We start from the raw sequence: 27007 nt of genomic DNA on the forward strand, positions 1-27007 counted from the left end.
TATATAAGCTTGTCACAGTATGAGTTGCATTTAGCTTTTCACCATTTGCTGCGGTTCAATTCCAGGCCAGATGTCTATGTCATGCATTGTCCCCCTCTCTTTCCTCTACATGTGATTTCTGTGGCTTACGACTGTCTACCATTGATTGATCGTGGAAACAACAGGTAGTCTGGCTGCTGAAGCGGTGAGATCAGACACTGCGAAACTTGAAAGTCACAGCTATGGATAGCCGGTGATTGGCTGATATGTTGTCATGTGCAGGTGTCAGCCGTGGAGTCTTTGGAAGGCTCCCTGCTGCAGGTGGAGGGGCTCGGAGATCTGCGCCTGGAGCTCCACAGCAAGAAGCTCAACATCCACCTTGTACTCATTGATGAGCTGCACCGACACCTCTACATCAAGTCCACAAGTCGGCTGGGACACAAGAACAAGGACAAAAATGCTGCTCGCCCACCAGGGTAAGGGGCAATTTCTTATATTTCTTATGTTGTTACCACTTCATTTGTGCTCACAAGAATAGAAATATCAAAATAGCGCCATTTATTGATTCAGGTTAATTCCATACCTGATATGTTATGATCCACCAAAGCTATGCATGGTACAAGATGAGTAATTCCCTGTTTTTGTTATCTTTGTCATTGTCTTGACTGTGAGCCTGGTGGAAATCTGTACCTCACTGAGTACACTCTTGTAGTTGCTTCTGTTTGCGCTTAACAGTATTTCGCACAATAGCATGACTGGTGGTCAAAGATTTAACTGCAGGGTCCAGTAAGTATTAGAGATTTCATTCCATCTCCTTTGTTAACATCCCTTTTAGCTTCAGCAGAGCTTTAGTGATTCTTTTATGGATCCACGCAACATTTGATAAATGTAATTTTATTTTCTTACCTTCTACAAATATGTGCAAGGCTGAAAGAGATAGAGTGACATTGAAAAAAAAAAGTCATAGGCTGTTATAAAACAATCTTTCAGCCAGTTTGTTTGGTCTGAGGTGCATTTATTGTTCGCTTATTATGTAGTCAACAGAAATGTAGCCTTCAAAGTGCCTCCTTCTTTGAAAAGTTTCGACTGTACTGATGTTCCTCCATTATAAGTTATTCAGTTGCTGGGAGAACATGACAGTTATTCGCTGAATGGAAACCAAGCCAATTACTGACAAAAACAATTAGACCTTGTCGCTGTACTTTTTCACGTTTGTACTTTGCGCTGTGAAGCTCCGAAGAAGCAGGCGAAAAACACCCTGCATCATTTATTGGAAAAAGGCAAACCACCCTAATTCCCTCATAGAGAATCAGGAAATATGCATTCAGTGGAATAATACTGTACACATTGTATTGTTTTGTTTCCAGGGAACAAACCATTTTTTAAACCTGGGGGATGTCAGTTGCCAATTACTAGCAGTAAATAAATAAAATGACAGAATTCAACATCCACAGTTTCTGTGTGACACCAGTGCTGCTTGAAATTACGAAGTAGGTTTTGCAGCACCAGGAAAATAACTTCAGCTATGCCTCCGTGACCCGAGGGTCGGTTTCTTAGTTCCATGATGCGGCTGTATAACTTATTAGGGATAATGCGGCACAATCGAACACACTGTTGGTGCTGTTGTGTTCCATGGATGGCATTCAGCACTTTTACGCGTGCGCGTGTGTGTATTTGTGTGTGGGGTGCAGTAATTATTGTGGCAGTGGGTTGGTGAGGTACAGTGATTTATTACTGAGGGTCAGCCAGTGACAGGTCCTGGCCTTCCTGCATTGGGTCGCCTCTAACAACAAGCCAGCCTCCATACACCCCACTCACTTAGCAGGCACACTGTGTTTATACCGCCCATCTTAAAGGACCTGGATTGCTTCCACCTCCGACTTAAGGCTTGATAAATGGCTCATTGGAAAGCAGCACCAATCCCACCCAGAGATGCAAGGCTTTTTTTGTTAAACCAGTAGATTGTTTTTGTTAGAGAAAGGCAGTTTAGTGGGTGCATTTCTGTTAGCGCGTACTAAACATTTATATGTGTATAAGAAGCTATTACTGCAGATTTTTGGAGTTAATTTGAGCCTGTTCCTCTTGTGCAGTTGCAATATCATGTTTTAAAGTGTAATCTTCAATAACATGGTTTATTTTATCTTGATCATCATGTCTCTGGATTTCTCTTCACAGCTCCACGGCCAAAGACACATCTCCGATGCCCGTGCTGGATGTCAGCAGCCTGTCCACCCCACGCAAGCTCTTGGATTCGTCACAGTTCAGCACACCTGGATCTGGCAGCGGTATGGTCCTTAGATCATATTAGATAGGGGAGTAGGAGGGTGGTGGTGAGAAGACGATAATGAAGTTAGCAAAAAGAAGTTGGAGTCTTTAGAGGGTGTTTCATGAAAAATCATAACTTGTATGTTTTGCTTTCCATTAAACTTGCACACATTAAGAGTACCATGGAGATAAACACATCACCGAAGCAGCGTTGTTGGTCTCTCTGGATAACAAAGTGTGTGGATTTCAGTTTGCAATTTTATTTTCACTCTGCTCTGATATTCTTAGTGATAATGAAGTCATTAGCATCACTCTGGCTTACATTCATTTGCATATCATTATGGCTGTGTATTGCCCCACACACACACGCACACGCACACACGCACACACGCACACACGCACACACGCACACACAGTGTTAGTGAATCCACACAGAATCTGCTGATCCAAATTCTTGTACAACGCCACGTACACACATCTTTGCACACAGCCACATTTCTTTCCTGGTGGTATATGTCATAACATCTTCAACGATGAACATAATATACGTTTCCCTCGCTAACGTTATAATCATCTCGCCCCCCCCCATCTGCACCATCAGTCACCCAGCGTCTCTGTCATCGCAGCAGGGGAGCAGCACTCATTACGCTCAAACTGGTAACCAGGGCTGTAACAGGGCCTGATAATGCACACTATAACTGTATTCAGGAATGGATGAAGTCTCTCTTGGTTGCAGGGGCGTAGAGTCAGCGCTGCATTCCTTCCACACAGAGCACAGAGGAAAGCAAACAAGAAGATAATGAAAAAAGTTAATCCTGCAATAACTTGGTGTTCTCTTGGTGTTTCTGAGTTTTTATATTAAGCCTGGCACCTTTTTTTCACCACCCACTGTTGGCATTCTAAGTTAGCAACTCACCATCTCTGTCGAGCTCTGTGGATACGAGGCAGCCGCACACCATATTGTACATATTCAGTATCGACACACATATCTGCCTCGTGCTGTTGCTACCTTACTAGCTTGGCAGTGACATATTAACAACATTAGCATATAACTGGCTTCTGAGAAACAAGATTTCCCCGAAAGCCAACATTTTTATGCGAACCAGTTGTTTGATTAAAATGTTTCTGTCGTTATCTTTTTCGCCCTTAACTTACACAAAGCTTTGCCTTTACTTCACTGAGAGCTTATGTCATTTACAACTTCTTTTTATTCACACAGCTCAGCTCATCCCCATCAATGTGAATGCCTTGACCTCAAACACACAAACATACACACAAATGTACAAATTACACTAACACATAATAAATTGCTACTCAATTTAGCCACCCTGTAGTCCTAAAAGTAACAGCTAAACCACATATTTCCCCCACATTATGCAAAGAGAACACTGGCAATTAGCCAACACCAGGCGGTAAGTGCCTATACACCGTCATGCTAACAACTGTGGTCACGACACAGCAGCCATCTTCCATCTATGGCCTAGCTTGCCATTTTGTCTAATAGCATTAAAGCACCTCATTTGTAGCTAGTAATTGTCATAATTATTACACAAACTACAGTTGGAATGGGGGAAAAGAGGAAATACACCCAAAGTCCATTAACTTGCCATAAACATTAACTCTCTTAACGCGCTTTGATGGGGAATTGGGAGGCCCCATCTAATGGAAATTAGAGCATCATTCCATGCTGCCACTCTCAATTTAGCCGCTAATGTGGCTAAGTCAGATGGAGAGAGCATAAAGGGGAGGAGGATCACAGGAAAGGTGCAGGTGCGTGCATTTAGAAGAGAAAGATGTGGCATATTAATAAAGTCAAAGTTATAATTGTATTTATATGAGCGTGTTATTTAAAAGGTGATGGTTGGATCGTAGTTGTTCGGTTTGTACTTATGCGGCTGCTATATTTGGGAGCTCAGTGTTACAAATGTGCAAGTACAAGCAAAACAGTGTTTGGACTTTTTATTTCTTTTTTTCGCCATGTCTTTTTAAAATTACCCATTGCTGAAATAACTGTATCTTTATGCCTGGAAATATTTTGCAAGCACGTACAGTATGTGCTGACCTGTGTATGTTTATACTTTCTTTAGTGCGTGAGCTGCAGCAGGATGTGCGGGAGTTGAACCAAGCGGACCTCCCTGAGGTGGATCCAGAGGAGAACAGTGCTGAGTTCATGGGCATCCTCATCAAGGTACAACATCAACATCACTGAATGCTGCATTCACTGTTAAGTGAGAATTTTAACACCTCAGTTATGTTACATCCACCTTCGTGTTCTGTGCTGCTGCTTCAGCTTCTCTCTGTTCTTGCTTCAATAAACTGCTTGCACTGACCTTTTCTTCAGGCTCTGGCCAAGTTGAAGAAAATCCCAGAGACCATCAAAGCCATAATGGAGAGACTGGAACCTGAGCTGAAACAGATTGTCAAGCGGTCTACCACTCAGATAGCAGACCATGCTTACCAGAGAGGGGAAAACCTGGCCCAGGAGAGCCAGCCAAGGTACAGTAAGGTGCATCAGGGATGCACACTGAAGGAGGAAGGCACTATGTTGAAATGTCATGGCTTCCGTGAGAGTGGACAACAATTCCCTGAGGAGAGAGGATTGCTACAGATCAGTAAAAAAATGGAGAACACTGGAGGTTAATAATAAATAGTAAATGAAGAGGGAAAGGGATATACAGGAAGCAGGTAAGCAGTTCTGTGGAAAGCCATATTTTGTTAGAATATAATAAGTAGCATGAACAATAGCAGTGTACACAGCAGTATGCAGTTACTGTTGTTACCACAAAAGACAGGCTTTAATAAAGCTGTCACTTGTAATCCCGTCAATCTCGCATCTATGCAAGAGTTTTATTAAAGCAGCCTGCCTGCTGATTCTTCTGTGATTATAGTATTCCCAACAGAATCAATTCCCCAGTGTCATTACATAGAAGGTGGCCACTCTCCGTAGTGATTGGTAGAGGTTAGGAATGTTTCTGCCCTCCCTCCAGATTCTTCTGACTGCAGTACAGCTGTTTTTTTAATACTAATATACCTAGGATTAGTCACCAGTCATTTTTGGTGTTAACATGTGCTCAGTGTTTTCGGTATATTTAGAGCTGACAGTAAAGGCAGTCGACACCATGTTTTGAATGCAGCCCCAGGGTGTTCATAGTCAGACAGTCAACCAGGTATGAAACACAGTAAAGGTGAGGACTGGCGGCACACCTGCCTCAGACCATGAAAACAGATACTCTGCTGCTTTAAACCTAGACAAGTCATGGTTAAACACACCCCTACACACGCACACACAAACAACTCCACACCTGCCGTAGAGGCCTGCTACATTTTCAAAGCAGTCACATCAGCTCCTGCAGACGCACACACACACAGCGAGCAGACTGGGGAAACACAGGTCTCAGTCCACTGATCCTGAACCATTTAAGAGGAACGTCTTGTTTTCTGTCAGGGATGTTCTCTCTGGCCTCGTCTGCTTTCCCTCTCCCGTTGCCCGCTGAGTCTCGTCTGACCTCGATGTAATAGGCCACCGTGTAGCTCATTCCCAGCTCCGCTCCTTACAGATTGTTTTAAGTTTGCCCGCGCGCATAAGCGCTTAACACTCTATTTGTGTGCGTTTGGGCGAACACTTAGAGGTTCGTGTGCCTGTTTGTATTTGGGTGCGTACACACCTAGTTCTGCCTATGTTCTCTTCAATTTAAAGTCAAGGCTTGTTGCTATGGAAACTCCGACCAATGTACCACTTGTAGGGAACAATGGTCTTGCATATTGCACACTATATTTTATAGCACTGCAGACTAGCAGGCAACACTTAAGCACTTTACAGGGTATGCGGCGGTGTGTGGCTTGCTGTTGGAGGTTTATATTCTCATCCGCATCCTCTGAGATCAGCCACGTTGGAGGTGCATTACCATTTCCGACTCCTTTCACTAGATTTTTACTTTTACTGAGATACTCAACGCAGGTTCCCACTCCATGCACCAAAGTTATTAGCATGCGCCACTGATCTGTGAGTAGCTTGGTTTCATTTACATCAAATCAGACTTGTTGAACTCATATTCCCTTTTTTCATTTCACATTACAGAAACAGAGCCTCAGTTCTTTCTGCTTTGTTTTTGCCATATAAGAGATTCTGAATCTAATCTGAATCCCTTAGAAAGAGAGCTGATTTAATGAAGAAATGCTTGAATGACCAAAGAACATTAAAATAAATGGCTACGTCTTTTAAATCCAATTTGAAAACAAGAAAAGCACGTTGATCAGGAGATTGATTGCTTGTCTCTTTTGAACCTTTTTTTTTTTTTTTCTGCGTCCTCAGTCAAGTCAACTTCTGAGGGACAAATTTGTGTGAGGATGATCTGGCACATTTGGCAATTCAAAAGGGTTCTTTAAACACTCAAAAACTTAATAGTAATCTAATGTGGACATCATCATTGTCCTCCATAAATGAAGGAAACACACACACAAAGATGGACTGCTGGTCAGCTAGTCAGGGACTGCATGTCCACATGTGCGCTCCCTGCTGCCTCTTCCGACCTTTCATCAGCCATGTGTGTGTCAGCTTCGATCCTGAGGGGAAATGAGAAGTGAGGCCTCAAAGAACAGACGATATGAATTAGGATGGCCTCCACTGGGAGATAATGAGGAGGACTGGGTTGTCTACACTTTGTGTGTGTGTGTCTGTGTGTGTGTGTGAAAGCAGTGAGGTGGGGGTAAATGGGAGTGCGCTTAGAAATCAGACAAATAGAAGTGGTGACAAGGTCAGAGCCATACATTTTGTGTGTGTCTGCCTGCACGCACGCATACATGGTCATATATTGTTTGCGCATTTCTGAAAGTTGGTGTTCACAATGTATTTTTCTTGTCAGTCCTTCATGTTTATGCATGAGAGAGAAAGAGGGAGGGAGGGAGTATTCCTTGACTCGCTGGCATTTCACAGCTCCTCTCTTCGTCTCACGAACATCTTCCATTCGCTGAGTTATAGCTCTTTGTGATTTGTGCCTTCTTTCCTCTCCATTAATAACATTTACTCGCTGCTACTGCCAGTGTAGTGACAGACAGCCAACCAAAATGCCCCCTAGTGAAACATCCATCTTGCCTCTACATTATCCTTATAACTTCCCAGGAAACTTTGGCCACCTCCCAAAACTTTTAGCATGTGTTCTTTTCTTGCAGCATTTAAATCAGTGCAAATTCGTATTGACTTGGCATTAATGGGGTAATGAGCTCGGGTGCTTTTGAGTCTACTTAATAGAAGATGGGTTTTGGCAGTTGCAGCTTTTCTGGTTCGCAGCCTTGACTTTAAATCTCATTGGCTGTACTTTGCACGAATACAACTGGTCTTTTTTGTGTCACTCAATAGTTAGGTACCTTATTTACATCAGCAGGAAAGATGATTGGTTTGGCGTGGGAAGATTTAGTTAGCTTTAAGTGTAAGTGGACAGAAAGATGCGTGTAAATCCAGACCTAGGCGCTTCAATTATTCTATAATAAACCTTAAACTTTTAAGCTGTTGACGCCTAAAAAAGAAAACAACAGCATAGTACCAATTAAACCAAACACAATTTAAATGCCAGAGGAGAGAACTGAAATACCAGTGTTCATCAGAGAGTGTGACTACCTTTATATAACTGTAATATTTCCACTAAAATAAAGTAGGCACTCACTGGCATGGGTGCGCTGGGTGCTCATTCAGACTCCGCTAATGTAACCTGTGTTCCCTCTTTACTTTGAAAGCTTTGTCCTTGTGCAGAAAGCAGGTATAGCAATGTCTGTATGAAAGCATTAGTGTAGATGAGGCAACTGTGAGTTTCCGATCCAGAGCGTAGCACTCAGATCAAGTGGAAGGTCTGTTTGGTTTTGGCTGCGCTTTCTTCTTCAGCCAGAGCCATTTAGAGCTAATAAGAGTAGTGTTCATTTGAGTCCGGGTCAGACAGCACTTTTTCAATGACCAGCCCAGGTGCTGGGTTAAAGTAGCTGTGAGTATCAGCTAAATGGAAATGTGATTGAAAACTAGGAATTGCAATGCAGAATTTGTGCTAAGAAATGCACTCGGTAATGATTTTTGGGTAGATTATCTGTTGGTATTACCATGATTTTCTTCAGGGCAACTATAGTTTTGTCTTTAGTTTTCCCTGAACCGAGTCGGATTTACATAAAGCAAATTTACCATTGCCATTATTTACCTTTATGATACAGGTCAATACACTGAAATAGGAATCATTTAGTAGAATGGATCTGTGCACATACACATCCTTCTGGTGGCAGTGAAGAGGCCAGGTCTCACTTTCCTCTCTGTAATATTAAAACAGAGGCTGAATTTATTGGTGGCTCTCTGCTGCTTTATGTAGAAATCCAAGGCCATGGGATTTGCTGTGTATGTATTTTCCTCTCCAATAAACTGTCTAAATGTTGCGTTGGCTGTGTTTCTAAGCTCCGCATTAGACTGTGATAGTCAAGACCATGGGTGAAATGCTTATAAAATATATTTTTATTCCCAAGGTGAAAAACTGTGTCACATCTGTTTTGTTTTATTTTTTATTAAGTGTTACATCTCTTAAGTCCTCTCCTCTTCTTTATTCCCCTCTCTCCTGCTCTCCATCACCTGTTTCCCTTTCTGCTCTCTCTGGCTCCCTCTACAGGCTGCTGCTGGAGCTGCTGGAGCTTTTGTTCGACAAGTTCAAGGCAGTGGCCCAGGCTCACAGCGTGGTGTTGGCCCACCTGCAGCGGATTGCGGTGCAGTGCCCGGGCGGGGCCCACGAAGAGGGCATCAAACTCTACGAGCAGGCCGACGTCTCTGCCAAGATCCAGACGGTGCTGCAGGTGAGACATGAGCAACGGTGACTCAGAGCGCTGATATATGTGTTCAGTAGAAAGTGGCAAAAAGTTTGTTGCAGATGTCTGACAGTCACCTGTACACACATGAAAAAGAGGACACTAAAAGCAGCTATTAAAACCATCGAGATCAATTTGTTTTTACCTCTGCCAGCTGTACAGAGCCATATTCAAGCACTGCTCCTTTATGTCGCTTTCATGGTGAACTCTGTGTTGTTTGTTTTGCCTTCCCTTGCTGGCATACCCCCAGGCTTTTATTTTTCATCCACTTCTATGGAGAGTTATTCATCCTTAATTTATTTTCCACCCAGCACTTTTCTGAAAACATTGATTTAATTCACCTTCTCTTACAGTAAATTAATCAGTAGAGAAACTGGCAGTGATGTGACGGATGGCGTTCAGTCTGTTAGCAAGAAGTGGCGAGAGGAGAAGACAGGGGGAGCTTGATTGCTTGGATTAATTTTAGGTTCTTTAATTGGCGTGTATTTATGCTGGGTTTTTGCTCCCTGCTCCTGTTTGATTGGCTGAGGGGATGAGCAGCTGTTGAGCTGACCTATGGTGATTCTCAGAGGGAAATCTGTGGCGGTTGTTGCTCTCAAAGCGATCTGTGTGTGTGTGTGTGTGTGTGTGTGTGTGTGTGTGTGTGTGTGTGTGTGTGTGTGTGTGGCTCCCTGTGTGTGCTCATACCCAGGATCACAGCGTTTTCCCTGATTCTTCCAGTGAATTCATGGCATTTTTCTGAAGCGCTTCTTGTGCATAACCACGTTTCAACCGGCTGGAATTTGTCAGGACGCTCACCTTTCCTCACCTGTCCACGACTGAGATGTCCTCTATATAAATATATGGATGGAAGAAAACAAATTTTCTCGCAGGGCTGACTTGAATTCTTTGATCGTCTCCATGGCAGTCGATAGCAATATCAGTAATTACGTGTTTTTTGTTGATTTTTTTTTACTGATCAAAGAGTAAAAATAAATAAAACAACAGAATTCTGTTGCCTAGTAAAATTGAAAGCCCATCTATTACAAACTTCTAACACGATGCCTCTAATGAATTGAGTTTTTTCCAGCTGGCATTCATGGATGCATAAATACAAGCGCGTTTAGGTGTGTGCGTGCGTGTGTTTCCGAGGGTGTGATTGTGCATAGGCACGCGCTGCGATTATAGTTATAGGAGGCATTAAGCCATTCCCCAGCATGCGATCACTGCCAACACCCAGTTGCCAGGGGCTCCACTCTCCCCTGCCTCTGCGATGTGAGATAATGTAATCTCTTGATTAGAATACTCATTACGTGAAATGAGGTTTTCTTATTCACTCACTCGTGTTATTATTTCCTGACCGATTGTATCAATATGAAGGCCCCTCGTCCATCCCAACCTCCGTCTCGCCATTTCTCTCATCTCCCGCGTGTTCTTGCGTCTTTCTCTCCCACTCTGCATTTCCATTTCCCGCATCATTCCAGCTCCCGCTGTATTACAGTCTCTCAATTTCCCAGCACCTTGCGCATACCCCTCTTGCTCCTTGTAATTTCCTTCTTAATCTCATTATCTTGCTTTCTTTTTCTCTCACAACTCCCACACTCCCTTTCACCCCCTTCTTTTACCCCACTCTGTCCTCGAGAGTCGCATATCAGCAACGAGAGAAATTAAATTCCTACTGCTCCTGCAGTGGCTCTGTCAAGTTTTATTGGATAGTGAGCCGGTTGTTATCTCACGTCTGAAGATGCTCAAAGGGGCAGGAACTTACACAGCGTCGGTCAAAATTTGGTTACGATCTTTGTTAATCCCTCATCATAAGTTTCTTTTTCTTCAGCTCTGCTGTAACTACAACTACAACAACTCACAGTGGTCGACTGCAAAATATGCAGTTTAAAAGTGATAATTGGTGTGAAGGCTTGAACAGAGGAAGGCTGCGCTTTGGTTTCTTTTTCTCCTTTACAGTTAAATCAGTTGAAACCCTGCCTGTCTTGCACCTCTTACTTATTGAAGTTCACATCTTTGACATGCACAGAAACCTCTCGGGTAGGTGTTATTTTTTCCCCACTTTGAGAGGTGGAGAAACCAGGGTGACCTTTCCACATGACATACCAGCAGACAGATGCAAGAGCCGACAGAAACACAGGGCGCACCCAGTTACAAGGCCTCGGCAGAGAGACAGCGTTCATCAGTGTGCGACTTAGGCCTCGTAGGCTTTGAATGGGGAGCAGGTAAACAAGCTTTTGAAAGTCAAGATTCGTGTAATGGTTCTAATCCCTGTTCAGAAATGCTGGAGATGATTCTGCTGGGTGTTAATTTCAGAGCAGAAGTATTGATTCAAAGTGTAAAAGACTGGTTGCTGGAAGGAGTGTTTTAATGCCACATTGCAGTATTTGAAGTGTTTTTCTGTGGAATGTCTGTGAGTGTATCTATTGATTATTCACACCATTATTGAATTTACACTTCTAAGTTTACACCACGGCATGCCTTTGGACAATCTACTTTTTTCCTTTACCATCAGAAACTGTCCTGCACTTCAAAGCTGTCTTGCTTTGTCAAAGAAATCACAGTGACTGGAGCTGGTGTGTGTCCATGAATGTTTAATATGCTCTTCCTATTCAAAGAAATACAGTATCGGAGCATCACACAATTAAGACTGACAGGATTCATGTGATGCTCTCTGAGCTAAAACAATGAAGTACCAAACAAGAAAATCCACAACTGTCCTTTGAATCATTAACAAGATGGAAGTTACAATGTGTTGTCAGGTAATTGGCCAACATGGTTCACAAAAGATGGTGCTTTATGAATTCCATGCATTCTTCATTAAGACCGCCCAGTGGGAGTGTTATTTAATGTATATTTGGCACAAAGTGTCCCTGGCTACTGACGTCCATCACCCTTTGACCTTGTCTGCTGTTCAGTTCGAGGCATGCGAGTTTGTTAATTAGCTCGCCATTTGCGCTTTCTTCAAGGATTTGTGGCTGGGTGACCGCTTGCCATGTCTGTTGTCTGCCGCGAGTGTGTGACCAGAGTGCAAATCACACTTTTAATGAGTGGCTTCCTCGCTGCAGAGAAGGAACTTTGAGCCTGCATTCAAAAATATGGATGGATGCTGACTATCTGCCTACTGAAAGAGCTGATTTCTAGATTATAGAACCTCTGCATATGGACAGTTTCTACTGTAGCGAGAGATAAGAAAGTGTGCGGCTAGAGCTGAGTTTTTTTTTTTAATGTAGGCTCCAAATAAAGAGTTTTTAAAAGAAAACTCAATTGACTGTTAGGTACCTGTCCGTGCTTTAGAATACGCTTTATGGCACTAAACAGGAAAGTCCTCTCTCTCTCTCTCACTTTGATACTGTGATTTGGGGATATCTTTTAATGCATTGCCTCCATCCCTTTCTAACAGAAACTTGCAATATTCATTCCTGTTTTTTTTATATATATATATATATTCCTGATATCATCCTTGGTCCTCTCTCTTTTTCTGAAACCTTACTTGCTATTTTAAACCTTGCCTATTCCTGACTGATTAGAACTTTTGTAATAAAGATAAAATGTATGATGTGGAAAAGCATAGATACTTGATCCTATATATTAACTGCAACAAGTTTCATCACATTATTTATTTATATATTTTTTTCTAACCTGATTTGAGGCGTCTGACATTAGTTTGCATGGTTGTGAAGTTTTTGCACCTACAAACTCTCCCCACAGACATAAAAACACCTGGCAAAGTGCTCAGAACCACATCTGTGCTAGTTCCTGTCTCCAGGACCACATTTGTCATGATCAAACACACACACACACACACACACACACACACACACACACACACACACACACACACACACACACACACACTCACAAGGTGAAAACCATACCAGCCAGGCTGTCGCGGCTGGTAAATATACAAGTGGCTTAAATATGCAGTGCCTTCTCTCAGCTCATCAACGCGGCAAAAACGAGGCGAATCGAACTGCCAGAGAGCAGCCAGAAGACAATGATCTCTTTTAATTAGAAATGAAGCGCAGACGTCGCTGCGTTGTTCTCACCCAACATTTTAATCAATGTGTCACATTCATTCTGCCCTCCAAAGCGCTGTCATATTTACATATCGCTGGAGCGCAGTGAAGTCTACCATCTCCGTGGTGTATTCTCACATCCACCCCCCCACATCTATACATCAAAATCACTGGAGACTTAATCAACTGCTGATGTATGTTTTTCTAATAATTTCCTTGACTTGCTGATAGAATTTAGGACAACATGCAGCACTGCGGTGAGAGTGACAGTTGACTTCTCTGCTTCAGTATGTCCGCAGGCTTCTTGAACCTTCAACTTTTTATCAAAGACACTTTCTGAAACTGTTGTTTATCCCTTGTTCTGATGTTTCGGAGTACAAGGTTAATTTATTTATCATTGTACAATGCAGGATTGTACAGTGAAATCAGAGCTGTATTCCCTTTATGCTCCTCACAAAACAAAAATAATATAAATGGATGAATGCATAAAAGGTCCTAAAAATTAAAACAGTAAACTGTTTTTATGGTGAAGTGCAGAGGATGAGTTCAGGAATCTCACAGCCTGAGGGAAGAATCTTCAAAAAAAACTCAAAATAAAAATCAAAACAAAACAAAAAAACCCCCCAAAACACGAACCATGTGATCCTGAATAGGGCCCGCCCACCACACGTGTCGTCATGCGTTTTTTGAGTCACCCTCGATTTCAACGACACTAAAGTCCTGTTTGGACATCATTAACTTTGCCTAATATGTCCTTCCAGATGGTAAATAACAGGAGCTGCTTCTGTACTGCTCAGTGGTGTAAGAAGCACAAAGGTACACAATATTATGTACAGTTAACACTTTAATGGCTTCAACTAGATCATCAGCATGTACTGTTTTAGGAGTATGTGTATTGTAATGTAATGTCTAGTTCTAGGGTTAGGGTTAGGGTTAGGGTTAGGGTTAGGGTTAGAAAATAAGTAAACCCAAAGTGTTCATACGTCACTTGCTTAACTTTATTTACTGTATAACTACAAATAAGAAATCACTACAGTCTCAGTGAGTAACAACACACAGAAAACTGACTTTTAACAGAAAGGATACCATAATGGTATGTGTCAGTCATGGTAATAGTAATATTATCAGTGGTCTTTAGTCTGCTTTGTATTGTCTGTTGCTATTGATTTAAAATATGCAGTAATCCTTGCCCTTTCTACATATTCACTGCCATTTTCATTATCTCATGGAAATCAAAACTAAAAGCACACATACACTTGAAAGGATAGTATCCATAGAAACACCTCTCAATGCTACAAACTATTCCTCCTCCTCCTTTGTTTAAAGCAATAAATACACATAGAAATGTTTTTTTGCATAAAAAAACCATGTTGAGGACACTGCAAGGACATGGAGAGGAATAAAATGGGTTGCACTGAACACGCAGGCACATCCTCCTCTCCTCCGTCAACACGATAGCCTTCAAAAGATTGACTAGATGCAGTACGCTCCAGGTGGGAACCCCCGCTGGTTAGTGGTAGTTCAGTGCTGCGGGAGTAGTTGTGGCTGAAGCTCTGTCAGAACTTGTGAAGGTTATTGAAGTTTTGGGAACACAATCAATACAGGGTGTATAAAGAACACTTTCTTTGACGGCCAAGGACACTTTGGACTTTAACTTCAAGCTAGCAGCAAGGGATATCAGTCAATATGCTTTGTGACAAGACACCAGCCAAGGGATTTAGTGGGAAAACAGCCGATTTCAATAAAGCTTTGAGAAAGGAACAAATTGTTGAGATTGTTCTCTCGGCTGCTTTTAACATGACTTAATAAAAGAAGGAGAGGCTGGAACCACGGAAAGTCCAAATGAAGTGATATTTATTTCTTTAATTTTAGCCAGTTTACGGCGGAATTCATCCAGTGACAAGTGCTCACCTGCACAGCTTTGAGTGGCACTCTCTTAATTGCACTGATTTATTAGGTGTTAGGCCCTAATGGACAGGATGGAGGATGAGTATACAATTTCTGCGAACACAAAGGGTGACATCAGGACATTTGATTTAGAAGAAATGAATGGGAGCGCTGGAAATTAATTACAAAGGCAGACTTCGATGAAGCTTTCCCCCTTTTTTAATAGGACGAGACCCAATCCGCGGAAGGAGTTTGTTTGGATGATAGAATTACATTCATTAGTGGTGGAAATGAGTCTTCGTCAGGGCAGCCCTTGAGAGAAATGTGTGTTTTCCATGCGTGCCCGCACATAAGCACCCAAAATCGCATAAACACTCGAGTTGATGTGAACTCAAGAGCTTAGTCTTCGTATTTGGTGTGAAGAGCCATTTTCCATGTCTCACATCTTTACGTATTACCCCCTTTTTTTTCATCCCCTGCTTCACAGATTCACCCGTGAATATTGATTTTTGGTGAATTCAAGCACTTCATTTCCTCCTCCCCTGTTTCTCCGTCAACTCTCAGTGACCTTCAGTGGAAGTTCACTGGACTAATGTAGCATGCAGATCCTGTTTTTATCTTAAGTTATCAAGATCCATCTACACTGAGGAAGTTGCCACCAGGATGCTTTGATGTTTAAATGTCAGATTTTCAACCTGAACTGTTGAGACGAAGAAGGAAATGTGGAAAGAGGCATGTTTCCATCTGATACCACCTGTTGCCAACATTAAAGGCGTTGAGAGTAGGAGAGAGTGTGCTAACATTATATTATTTCCATGGATTCCCATTTCCCATCCTCTGATATCAGAGCCAGTTACATCAGATGTTATCAGTGGTACTGAACTGTAGACCAATGAGTTTGTTGAAAGCTCCATTGGACCAATGAAAGCTCCGACTAGTGGGTACCGGACAGCGAGTTTGGTGCCGTTTGGTTTTGGCTCGTCCGTTTTTAGCATCCGGTCACAAACGTTCTCACATTACAGCTAAACCGTGCACTGAAATATGTTTCTGAAAACATTTGAGGCGAAAAATAAGAAATGCAGTGATGGTTCCGTATTTTATTAGCGCTGCCTAGTTTTGACGACGCTTTCCAACAGCTTCACAACTTGTAGCGCTAATTGGCTAATCGTGAGTCCCCCCATGGCGCTCATTAGATCACCAGCTTTTTCAGACAAGAAAGCGCTCTTTCGTGTCATGAGGACAGAGTCTGAAGAATCAGCTGAACTTGGTGGAATGGGTGGATTCAAAGGCCTGGACCCAGGCAGTTGATGTGATGCTCTGGGTGCAGCTATAGATGCTCCCCTTCCTCTCTGCATCTCTTTGCCTCTTGTGTTGCTAATGTCTCCTAATTGTACTTTTCTCCCTTTTGGTCACTCTTATTCTTCGCAACACAAATCTTACTGTTCTTTCCCTGATGTTTTTTTTCCCGCTGACTCTTCTTTATCACTTTGTAAGTGTTCCTCACTGACGAGCCTTACGGTCACACACGTAACAGTAATACGATCCAGGCCTCTTTGTTGCCTGAGTAATAACGATTTTAATGAGATTTCATATGCTTGACCTGATGGGCAAGAGGGAGGAGGAAGGAAGAAAGGGGGGATTGTTTTATTCATTGTGTGGAGACGAGTACTGTACATCCAGGTCATATGAGTAACTGTTTTTTTACTGGTTTGCAATCTTCTGTAGACAGGAACTTTCATATCAAACAAAACAAATATCTGAGATTATTTTCCATTGATCTGGCATTTTGTTCATTGTGGAAGAAGAGGCAAGGCTTTGGTGCAGAGTTGCATCCATATAAATGCAGTTACAGCACATTATAACAGGACATTGAACTTTACTGGAGGGAGACAGGCTGTCGTGACTTACACCTACACCACCTGTAAAGTTCTCTTTATGGTGCAACATTTAAAGGATTACCAGCCTGGGGAGAGTGCTGCGGTGATTGTACTTTCCTTGTAACATATGTAGATTGTAATTTGCCAGTAAAGTCCCCTGGAATATATCTGGGGAGAGCAGTGGACGGGTGGCGATGAAGACGAGTGCGCATATTAACACTGAGCCTTAATATATTTCAAGAATAAACACAACTTAAATAAGATGTTGCTCTGATGTATTTGTAGTTGTAATACTTTGTTGTTTCTAAAAAGAAACAAAACTACGTCACTTTCTTGACAAACAAGGACAAAGTCTTCAGTTCCTGAAAGCGTTCTTTTATTGTTGATAATTTGCACACTGTACAATGAGATTTAGATTTATTTATTTAGTCAGTGTCATCCAATCCTCTTGTAACAAGACCAAAAAAAAAAACAACACTCATTTGCATTCATTTGCTGGCTTTGCAACAGAGTGACTTTGTTAGGACCAGTGTGGCACTTGTTATCGGGGCAGCTTTGTACATTGGAGGTGACGTTAACAAAACCTTTACTTTTGCGAGTCATTATCTCTGAAACGTGGTTTGCTGCTGATTGGAGATAGATTGGTGAAACTGTCTTCTAAAGGCATGAGCCCTTGTCAAAATTAATAGGAGATCCTTAACTAGAGCCGCTCTGTTTTTTTAACTTCTCTTAAATATGCGACAACTGGTTATTTCACTTGGTCTCTTTGTCTTGCTTCTCCCTTTCCATTCCCATTTTCTCTTTAGCATTCTACTCAGTCTTCACTCCTCACCTATAATCCTTTGCTCTTTCTATTCTACACAACTCTTTTCCACCTTTATCTCCCCTTCCTCCTTTCGCTGCTTCTGTGTTGCTTTCCGCTTCCCATCCCTCTCTTCCTCTATCTTTCTCTCTGTCCTAACAGTCCAGTTAATTGCCTCCAAAGTTCACTCTGTCTCTGGGCTAATGCAATTTAAGTAGGGTCGGAGCCCCTTCATCAGCCCACTGCTGGCATTTCATTAAGTCTACTTGGGCGTTAGCTTGCAATCAAGCGGGGGTTTCGCTCCATCAGCTCATCATTAGTAATTAATACACTGATAGGATTAGCTGCAGCATGAGGCTAGTGGCAAGTGGACCTGGTGTTTCCAGTTGGAGAGGCTGTGTGTGATGTGGCCTCCAGTGCTGCCTGTGAGGTGGGGAAGTGTGTTAGAGAGTAATTATACATGTGATGGAAGATTGTGTGTACATGTTTAATTTGTGCATTTGCATGAACATTCGTTCTATCACACCAAACATTTAGCTCTGTCAGAAGCATTTTAAGTGAGAAAAGTGGACGTTTTAGTGTTTTGTTTGTTTTTTTTTTAGAAAAATTTGACCTGTGTTTTGTCGTAATCCATCAAACCACTGAAACCGCTCATCGGCGTGGCTCATCGGCGTGGCTCATCACCGTGCATTTTTTTTCATTTTTCACACATGCACATGTGTGCACTTGAATTAATATCGGTGCTCGCGTGTGAAGGCTTTCCCATGCGTGACTTCGGGGGGGGGGGGCCTCTCCGCTGTGTTAATTACATCATTATGGTCGGGATGGATCTCCATCTGCTTGGCCATTACTCCTGTCCCATTCTGGGCTGACCCACACTGCGCCTCAGAATTAGACACACACGGGCTAAATGGCCCTGCTAAATTATGAAGCTATTAGATATGGGAGGCTATTTTAGAACATATGTATTCACACAGAGAGGATTGAAGAAGGGCGGGAGACAGAAAGGGGACGATGAACAGAGGTAGAGCGAGCAACAGAGAGAAAATAGAAATATGAGAAATGAGAGATGAAACACGAAGAGATTTTGAAAAATGAGAGCCAATGAAAGTAACAGAGGGAATGTGCAGATAGAATGATAGAGTGGAGGAAGTTAACTTTCTCTGTCTGGCCAGAGATTCAGTGTGCTTGTCCTCAGCTATTGTTAGAAGTTGATAAGATTTTCATGAAGCATGATCAGACGTTGATGGATTTCACCATAGATCATGCAGACAGATGAGGGAAATGGAGGACAAGAATATTTACAACACCCAGTCCTGTCACTGGCCGTTTCCTGCCTCGAAGTTTGGATTTTCTTTTGTTTTTCAGGATTGGCTTATTAGACGGTGTATTGCCATAAATCGTGGCTCATTGTAATACTACAAACCAAGCTAAAAACAAAACCCACCGCGAGGGATGTCCACTGCTGAGCTGCTAGATATGCATCTCTGCTGAACAAGGCGTTTTTTAATTGCAATTTTACATTAAACGCGATACGAAAACAGAAGAATAATTCAGTAAAAACTCTGCTGAAGCTGAAAACAAGCAGCATGGGAAGCTTACTGGGTTTTTGCGGCTCATGTTCATTCATGTTTTCAGCTTTGTTTTGGAGTGAACTCCACAGAGATGGAGCTTAATCTGATGTAAATCAATGTAAATGTTTGTATATTTTTTTAATAATCTATAAGAAGACCTGCTGTCCAAAGGCCTTATGGTTAGAAATGGTGCTCATGAATAAGTTGATAAGTGAACATAACAGAGCTTACAGGAAATGACTGTGAATGGGAGGCTTGAGTACTCCATCTAACATTATGAAAGGTGTTAATTGATCATTTGTGCATTCAAATAACTCATCTTGTGTTATTCGGCCTACTGCTCGTGGTAGTGGATATTCTGGAAATGGATCTTGTTTTGCTGATTTAATGCTATGCAGGCAGACAATGAATCAGCACTCACACACTTGGCAGCTAAGTCCATTAGACCTACTGCACCATGACCCCTCTCCAATTAAACATAGTACTGATGTACTTCCTTTACCTCGATTCTTCTGTTTTTAGCCTTTGACTTAGCGCTCTGCGTGTTGTTTAGGTTCTGCTTATGGAGTATCTGGATGTGAAGAACAGCCGCAGCGCCACGGAGCCGTCGGCTCAGCTCTCCTATGCCAGCACTGGCAGCGAGTTTGCTGCCTTTTTTGCAAAGAAAAAACCACAGCGTGCCAAGCAGTCGCTCTTCAAGTAAGGATCACACACTTTGTTCTCTGCTTTGTGCCAGTCCAAATAATAAGAAAAATAAAAGAATGAACTTTCCGAAAGTCCAAACTCCATTGATCTGCTGAACATCTCAGACCAAAGGCCATTGCTCAGTATTACTATTTTGTCTCCTCTTCTGTTGAATGTGGTTCTGTTGCATCGTCTGCTTGCTTGTTGAACCCTGTGTGTGTTTTGCAGGTTTGAATCATCTTCCCATGCCATCAGCATGAGTGCCTACTTGAGAGAGCAGAGGCGAGAACTCTACAGCAAGAGTGGAGAATTACAAGGTGAGGAGAGGAGGATGGAGGGATGGACTGAGGAATGAAGAGCAGAGACAGAGATGGGCACAAATACATCCCAAAGTATCTTGTTACAAATACTGGCCCATCAAATATATCAAAACGAAATGTAAAATACAAAAATAAGTCGCCGCAACATGGGTCTGACCTTAATCCCCCTGCATTGCAAAGATGAGGTCTGCTAACTTCCCACTTCATAGATTTGTTGGCCAATCAGGATGTCTTGATGGTGGGAGGCTGCAAGTTCAGGGATGCATGAAGGGTGGTTTCTGTCAGTGTAAAGTGGAGCTGACTGACTGAGTGAACAGCCAATTGAAATGCAACTGGGGGGACTGAACAGCGGCAATGCACTCGTTCTTTCAGAGGGCAGTAAGACTGGGAATTTAGCACAATTTCTTTTAAATACACAAATACAACCTCTGAAAGTATTTTAGCAGACATTATACATGTTATTCCCATCATAATACACATGACAAAATACTCAAAAGTAATTAAATATGTATTTAAATGTGTTTAATTGACATGCTGCCCATTTCTGAGCGGAGCAAACCAGAGTGGGGCTGCAGAAGACTGAACAGCTGGAATAGAGACGTGAGTTGAAGATGGGTGAAAGGATAGTGAGAAGAAGGAAGGGAAAGAGAAATGACAGAGCAGAGGGTGTGAAAAGTATTGACATGACAGTGAGGAAAAGGGAAAATATGACAGAAAGAAGGATAATTTGAGCAGGTTTGACTGTGTGTGTGTGTGTGTGGGAGAGAAAAGAGCAGCAGGAACACAGAGCGAAGGTTGAGGTCAGGTGAAAGGAAGACAAGAGGGAAGGGAGGGAGGTTAGAGGAGTACGGGGTGAGTAAGAAGACACAGACAAAGACCTGCAAGCTTATTGAACAGACAGAAATGATGGGTAAGTGCAGATAGATACTCGAGGAGAGAGATTATGAAGAAAAACAGGTGTTAGAGAGAAGGTGGAGGTGGGGGTGTGGAAGGATCCAGCCACCGAGCGGCGGAGGGATTAGGGAGTAGCAGTAAAAACAAAAGGTGCGGTGGAGATGGGAAGGGCATGTTGTGGGTCGAGAAGTTACACTCAGGGAAAAGGCAGACAACAGGAGTGTGGAGAGGGAGACGGCGGTGGAGAAAGAGATTGACGAGAGGCAGAGAGCAGGGTGACTTTGCAGAATCCGCCTACAGGGAGAGGCCTTGAAAACCTCTCACTCACACACACACACACACACACACACACACACACACACACACACACACACACATGCACACACACGCACACACAGTGAGTGAGCTGCACAGCCAGACCCTGGAGAGTCTAAGCTGTTCTACTGCTCCTATACTTCCTCTGTTTCCCTCTCTCTCCCTGGCTCTCTGCTTCTCTGCCTGTGACCTTGAGGTTTCAATCAGCAGCGCCTGACAGCGCTGTTTGTCTGCTACCATTCCCTTTTTCACACCGAGCTCTTCATTGACATTGTTTGGATGAAACAGAAAAGGTAGCAGATGGAGCGAGACGATAACAGTGAAGTGCTTTTAATCTACAGAGACTTCTCCTCAACACATGCAAAAATGAGCCTTTGACAATATCTGCGTAACTAATTATGAGTATTGAGAGTCAAGTTTTTAAATAATGGAATATTAATTAGATTTCTTTAGGTTTCAGCTTAAAAGTAAGCCAAGGACTGACTTCACGAACAATTCTAGAAGACATTTCAATGCAGGCTGTAGTCAAAGAGAACCAGTGCTCATACTGTAGCTAGTCTGTAAATGTATGCAAAATGTACTGGCTTAGCTCTGCCTGCCGCAAAAAGAACAGCATTGATTAACTGTGGATAAAGGAAAACCCCAAATGGTCTTCAAATAACGGCTCACTTTTTTCCTTCTTCGTCTTTTTCTTCCATCTGTCGACGCCTCTGAAAGAAAGAGGAAAAAATATTTTTTTTGACTGGCTGAATGCCTCGGAGCGTTTATAAGAAGATGAGATTTCTCTGGGCTTTCATTTCACCTGTCACAATGCGTAGCACCGGCCACAAGCCCAGGCCGGGGCCTGAATGGCTGCAAAGAGATTGAAGGAGTAAGAAATCATTTAGAAAGTGAAATAAGTCGGCTGTGATGGAGGGAGGGGAAAGACGGATGGAGGGAAGGAGGGGGGGAGAGGAAGGTTAAAAGTCATTGTTTTCATCAGGGTCCAGCGAAGAAGCCATTAAGAGATTTCTGAAGGAAGAAATTAGAAAAATATGTATTGAGACGGCGTGGAAAGGGACTTTTTCTCTCCCTTCAAATTAAACTTACTGTAGGGACGGAGGGAGAGGAAAAGAGTTCGAATGAGAGATTGAGTTGATGAGTTCTTCTGGCTGCGGGATTACTCAACACTTGAAGCTTAGTCATGTGTGTCTCTTAGTCTCTCTACTTGGAGTTTCCTAAACTCTTCTTTTCTCAACGGTCTGCTTCAAGTCAATATAGTTATTAACTCAGATGCTCACCAATGCAGCCTAGGAAATAAGACTTTGATTGTTCGTTTTAAATCCAGCTATGCACCGTTAACAAAGGAGGGAAACGGTCATGCGCTAAATAGATTACGAAGTCCGAGCTGCAGATGTTTCTGTAGTTTCTGGAGAAGCCTTCACTGTATTTGCTGCTTTTAGTACTTTTGTGAAGGATACTACAACTTCTGTTCTGGAAAAAGTTGGGACGCCGTGTAAAATGTAAATAAAAATAGAATGCATTTGCAAATTGCCTCTTTACCAGCAACAGTTTCATGAAGTGTTCCTGAGCCTGTGTAGTAATAATAACTTTCCTGGAATCAGGGGTTGTTCGTACCGACATCAAATAAATTTTCATATCAGAGAGGTTGCAGTATGTCGCATATCTTTGTTCAAATTCTCAGATATTTAAATAAGAATCGTAGCAGCTGTGTTTGAATAGAACATGCGATGGTTTTGTAAGCTCTCCATGGTCATATATCTCTAATGGGTTTGAAATTAATCTGTAATATCTGTAATTTATGTCTCCTGAGTGTTGTAAGGAGCCGCCATATATCATTACACACATGCACACGGGTGCATATTCACATGCCTCACGCACGCACATGCAAACACGGGGGGGGGGGGGGGGGGGGGGGGGGGGCGACGACGACTTAATTGCTTGCTTTCTCCACTGAAACACGTCTGGTACGCTTCAATTAATCCGATGCTTCATCTAAAGACTCTATTACAGCTCCATATGTGGCCACATCTGGAATGTGCGTTGTGAATGTATGTAGTGAGACTGTAGTGTTCATACATGCAGCCGCTCCTCAGCCGATCTGTATAAATGTGTATGCAGTGTTCGCGGGTGTGTTTTGTATCCTCTGCAAACCACTACTTGAGAATCACAGAGCCTCCAGATTCAATCACGTTCCCTATGAATAAATTATGAAAATAACAGTTTTCCCTGCTATAGATGTGTTACCATGCCCCATATTGCTGTGCATGTCTCCCAGCCACTAGACTTTTACATCCTCGCCCTCTGCTTTTTTATTGCCTCTCGATCGCGTGTATAGGCGGCGGGTGACTCGGAGTGCCCCAGTGGTCATCTGGGAGGTGAAGTGTGAATATATCCCAGTAACCACTGCAGTCTTGCACCAAGCCGAGTCAGTAAGGCATTTACAGCCTTCTTTTAAAAAAAAAAAAAAGAAAAAAAAAAAGTATTTCTCTTTGTGTCATGGCCGTTCATCGTGTTTCTTGCAATATTGCCTTGCCCCGGGGTGCGTTTGAAGTGACAACCTCCTCCCCCCAGAAAGCGACAGCCGTACACAAATCCTGCCTATCACCGTGCGCTCGCCCCGGATATGCACGTAACCAAACACACACACTTCAGACTTCCAGACATAAACCTCCATTCCCAACTCTGACCTCTTAAGATGTGTTCATAATCAATTCGGTCCCAAATCTATTTCACACATTCCCTGTTTTCCTTTTGATATTCAAATAGAGTTGCTCGCAAGGTGTCCGGCAAACAAAAAGAGCAGTCTGGCTGAGTCCAATCTAGTTACAAACAGCTCTCTCTCACTCTCTCTCTCTCTCTGCCCACCCCTTTACATCTAATGCTCGGTCTGAGGTGGAAAAAGAAAAGCCCGTGCTGTATTAGAAGCTTCTTGTTTATGTATAATAGCATCATGTCCCCTTGAGAGGGGGAGGAGCAGGGGGGAGAGTGACGGCTGTGGGCGACCTGAAGTGGTGTTCCTTGTCAACCTGATTTGTACACCCCAGCGGGGAGGGGAGGGAGGAGAGGTGCAAATGGAAAAACGTCTTGTGGGAGAAGCGGGTGGAGGTGATGGTGGGTGGGATATCAGGTGGGTGGGGATAGCAGATGTTGATAACCACGTGTTCACAGAACTCTGTGTGTGTGTGTGTGTGTGTGTGTGTGTGTGTGTGTGTGTGCGTGTGCGTGTGCGTGTGCGTGTGCGTGCTCGTAACGCGAAGTAGCAGAAGCAGCATGTTCCTGCCAAGCGATGTGTGATGTGATACAATTTGGCCAAACCGGGATTGTGATTACTGGGGGTGGAATATCTTAATGTTGGGGGGAGAGTCTGGCCCCCGCTGCCACGTTCAGATCACTTCCCCACTCTCTGTTTTTTATTGTAAAATCACCGATTTGCCTTTTCAGTTATTCTCTTTCCAATCACTCACTCTTTGTTTTTTGTCAGAATTCAAGGGTAACGGCTGTTCGCTCGTCTTGTGGCGTGATCAATACCTGACTTTCGCTGAACTCGCAATCATGATTTATCATATTCAAAAAGGGAGCCTTAGATGGAGCTCTGTCGGTGAAAAAGTCAATGATTATTATCGGATCGCGGCACTGAAATGCTGAAGACAGCTGCTTAGCTGCGATTGATGCTTCTCATTTTTCTCCCTTTCCTCCACTCTTTGCTCGTGCGCTGATGCTCTGTCGAGTTTTGATCTTTCTCGCTCATCTTTGGTTTACGGCGTTCACTTTCTCTTGCTCTTTGCTACCAGGAGATTGACATTTTAATAGATTTGTGTTTGTGTGTCCATGCGTGGGTGTCTCAACATGGAGGACTCATTAACAGCTCAATAACAGATCATAACCAAATCAAATCATGTGAAAGTAAGTGACATTTTGTAGGTCCGTATGGTCCCACCGTAAGTAAATGTCAGTAAGAAAGACAACATGAAATATGTACTGGCGCCACTTTTTACCTCCAGCACGCCTCATTCTCGTGTAGAAGTGAAAATAATACTTGACTATGGAGATGGATTTCTGTTTAAACTGCTTTATAAAGTCCTCGGGCCATTCTAAACTCAATCTAAACCATTCTAAATTACATCTTCTGTGCTGTAAAATAAAAATGATCTCCTGCTTTGAATAAACCCTAATGTCTCCCTTCCAAAACTTGTTTACATTTTTGCTCCTCATTGTGCAACAGATTGAATTCAATAGCCGTCGATTACACAAAGGAGGTAATATTATACCCACTAATAAGTCACGGTTATGTCCTAAGTTTCCGAGAAGGAACATTTGGGAAATATGTTTTACAAGACCTCTTTTTTATTGACTTATTCTACAGCAAAGAGCGACTAACAGGTTAATATTTTCCTCTATATGCAGAATATCATCAGGTTCACAGTTTCTGTTTTTAAGAGTCTCCTTCAAACGGCCATTATTCCTAATGGATTTATTACCCACGATGCTGAGTGATGTAGCAAAGGCACATGTCACATCAATGACTGATGACGGCTTTTATACTGCCCAGAAGTGGGTGCGTGTGTGTACGCTACGGAGAGTATGCATGCCAAGTTATGACACGTACGACATGCTGTAATTGAATGACATGTTGTAATCGAGTCGGTACTTCCGCACACTGCAAGAATGTCACCAGGAAAGGACGTGTTTCCCCTCTTGCTCAGGTGCCAGACCTTTATGAATCGCTTTGTTCCAGCAGCGACATAACTGGGTTTGGAGATAAAATGCGAGGTACCTCTGTTACCTGACAGGCTATTACTGTGAAAAGCCTTTATTTGTGTTCTGCATGAAAGCAAATATGGAGCAGCTCTGCATATTGTGGGAAAACAAGGCGCACACACACACACACACACACACACACACACACACACACTGCTGCAGATGGCCGACTCTCAGTAGTTATTTTGTATGTGTTAGCTCGGGCTCATCATGGTCACTTTGCTCAAATGCAGATTTCAGCGAGGTTTACCGGTTAAAACGTTGGACATGTGATTCCCCTCCCCTCCCCGTGCACGCATATACGCACAAACGCACACATAAATGCACTGTTGGATTCTCATCTGCTGTGATTGAATTACAGTAGCTCTGGTGCTGAAATTAGAGCGGAGCATGGAGACGGTGCAGAAAACGCACTGCGGCTTGTAATAATAATATCAGCGTTTTACTGTATTGTACTTCACCAAGTCCTGGTTAGGAAACTGAGGGATAGGAACATGATAATGGAAAAGACATTGCAGGAGGTTATTTAAAGGCCGATATTAGAGTTTGACTCGTCGTGAGGTCAGACATTGTGGACCCGTCTTGACAGAATTACACTGCATAGTGCACCCTGTTTTTTCCTGTTCTGTGGCTCTCCACTTCTTGATGAAATGTGAATCATGGATGATTATCCGAAAACAAGCCGGCAGCACCTGCTGGAATATCTCAGTAGGAGCCCAGCAGTAAAACTGGATGTCAACCAAAATTACTGCCTTAACAGTAACCAAAGCGCTTCCCCATTAGACGCTGCATGCACGTCTCATGCAGTTGTTCCATCCAT

General features: G+C 42.8%; 1 protein-coding gene across 1 annotated transcript in view; it reads left to right on the forward strand.

Moving 5' to 3' along the window:
- The window catches only part of exoc4 (exocyst complex component 4), a 112533-nt gene that overhangs the window by 6875 nt on the left and 78651 nt on the right, over positions 1 to 27007 (forward strand). Inside the window, exons 4-10 of the mRNA XM_070991771.1 lie at positions 262 to 455; positions 2155 to 2264; positions 4332 to 4432; positions 4586 to 4740; positions 8880 to 9060; positions 19767 to 19912; positions 20126 to 20214. Of these exons, the coding sequence (XP_070847872.1) occupies positions 262 to 455; positions 2155 to 2264; positions 4332 to 4432; positions 4586 to 4740; positions 8880 to 9060; positions 19767 to 19912; positions 20126 to 20214 (976 nt within the window). The remainder of the gene's footprint in view (positions 1 to 261; positions 456 to 2154; positions 2265 to 4331; positions 4433 to 4585; positions 4741 to 8879; positions 9061 to 19766; positions 19913 to 20125; positions 20215 to 27007) is intronic.

This window comes from Chaetodon trifascialis, chromosome 22, assembly GCF_039877785.1.
Source record: "Chaetodon trifascialis isolate fChaTrf1 chromosome 22, fChaTrf1.hap1, whole genome shotgun sequence".
Classification (NCBI taxonomy): Eukaryota; Metazoa; Chordata; class Actinopteri; order Chaetodontiformes; family Chaetodontidae; genus Chaetodon; species Chaetodon trifascialis.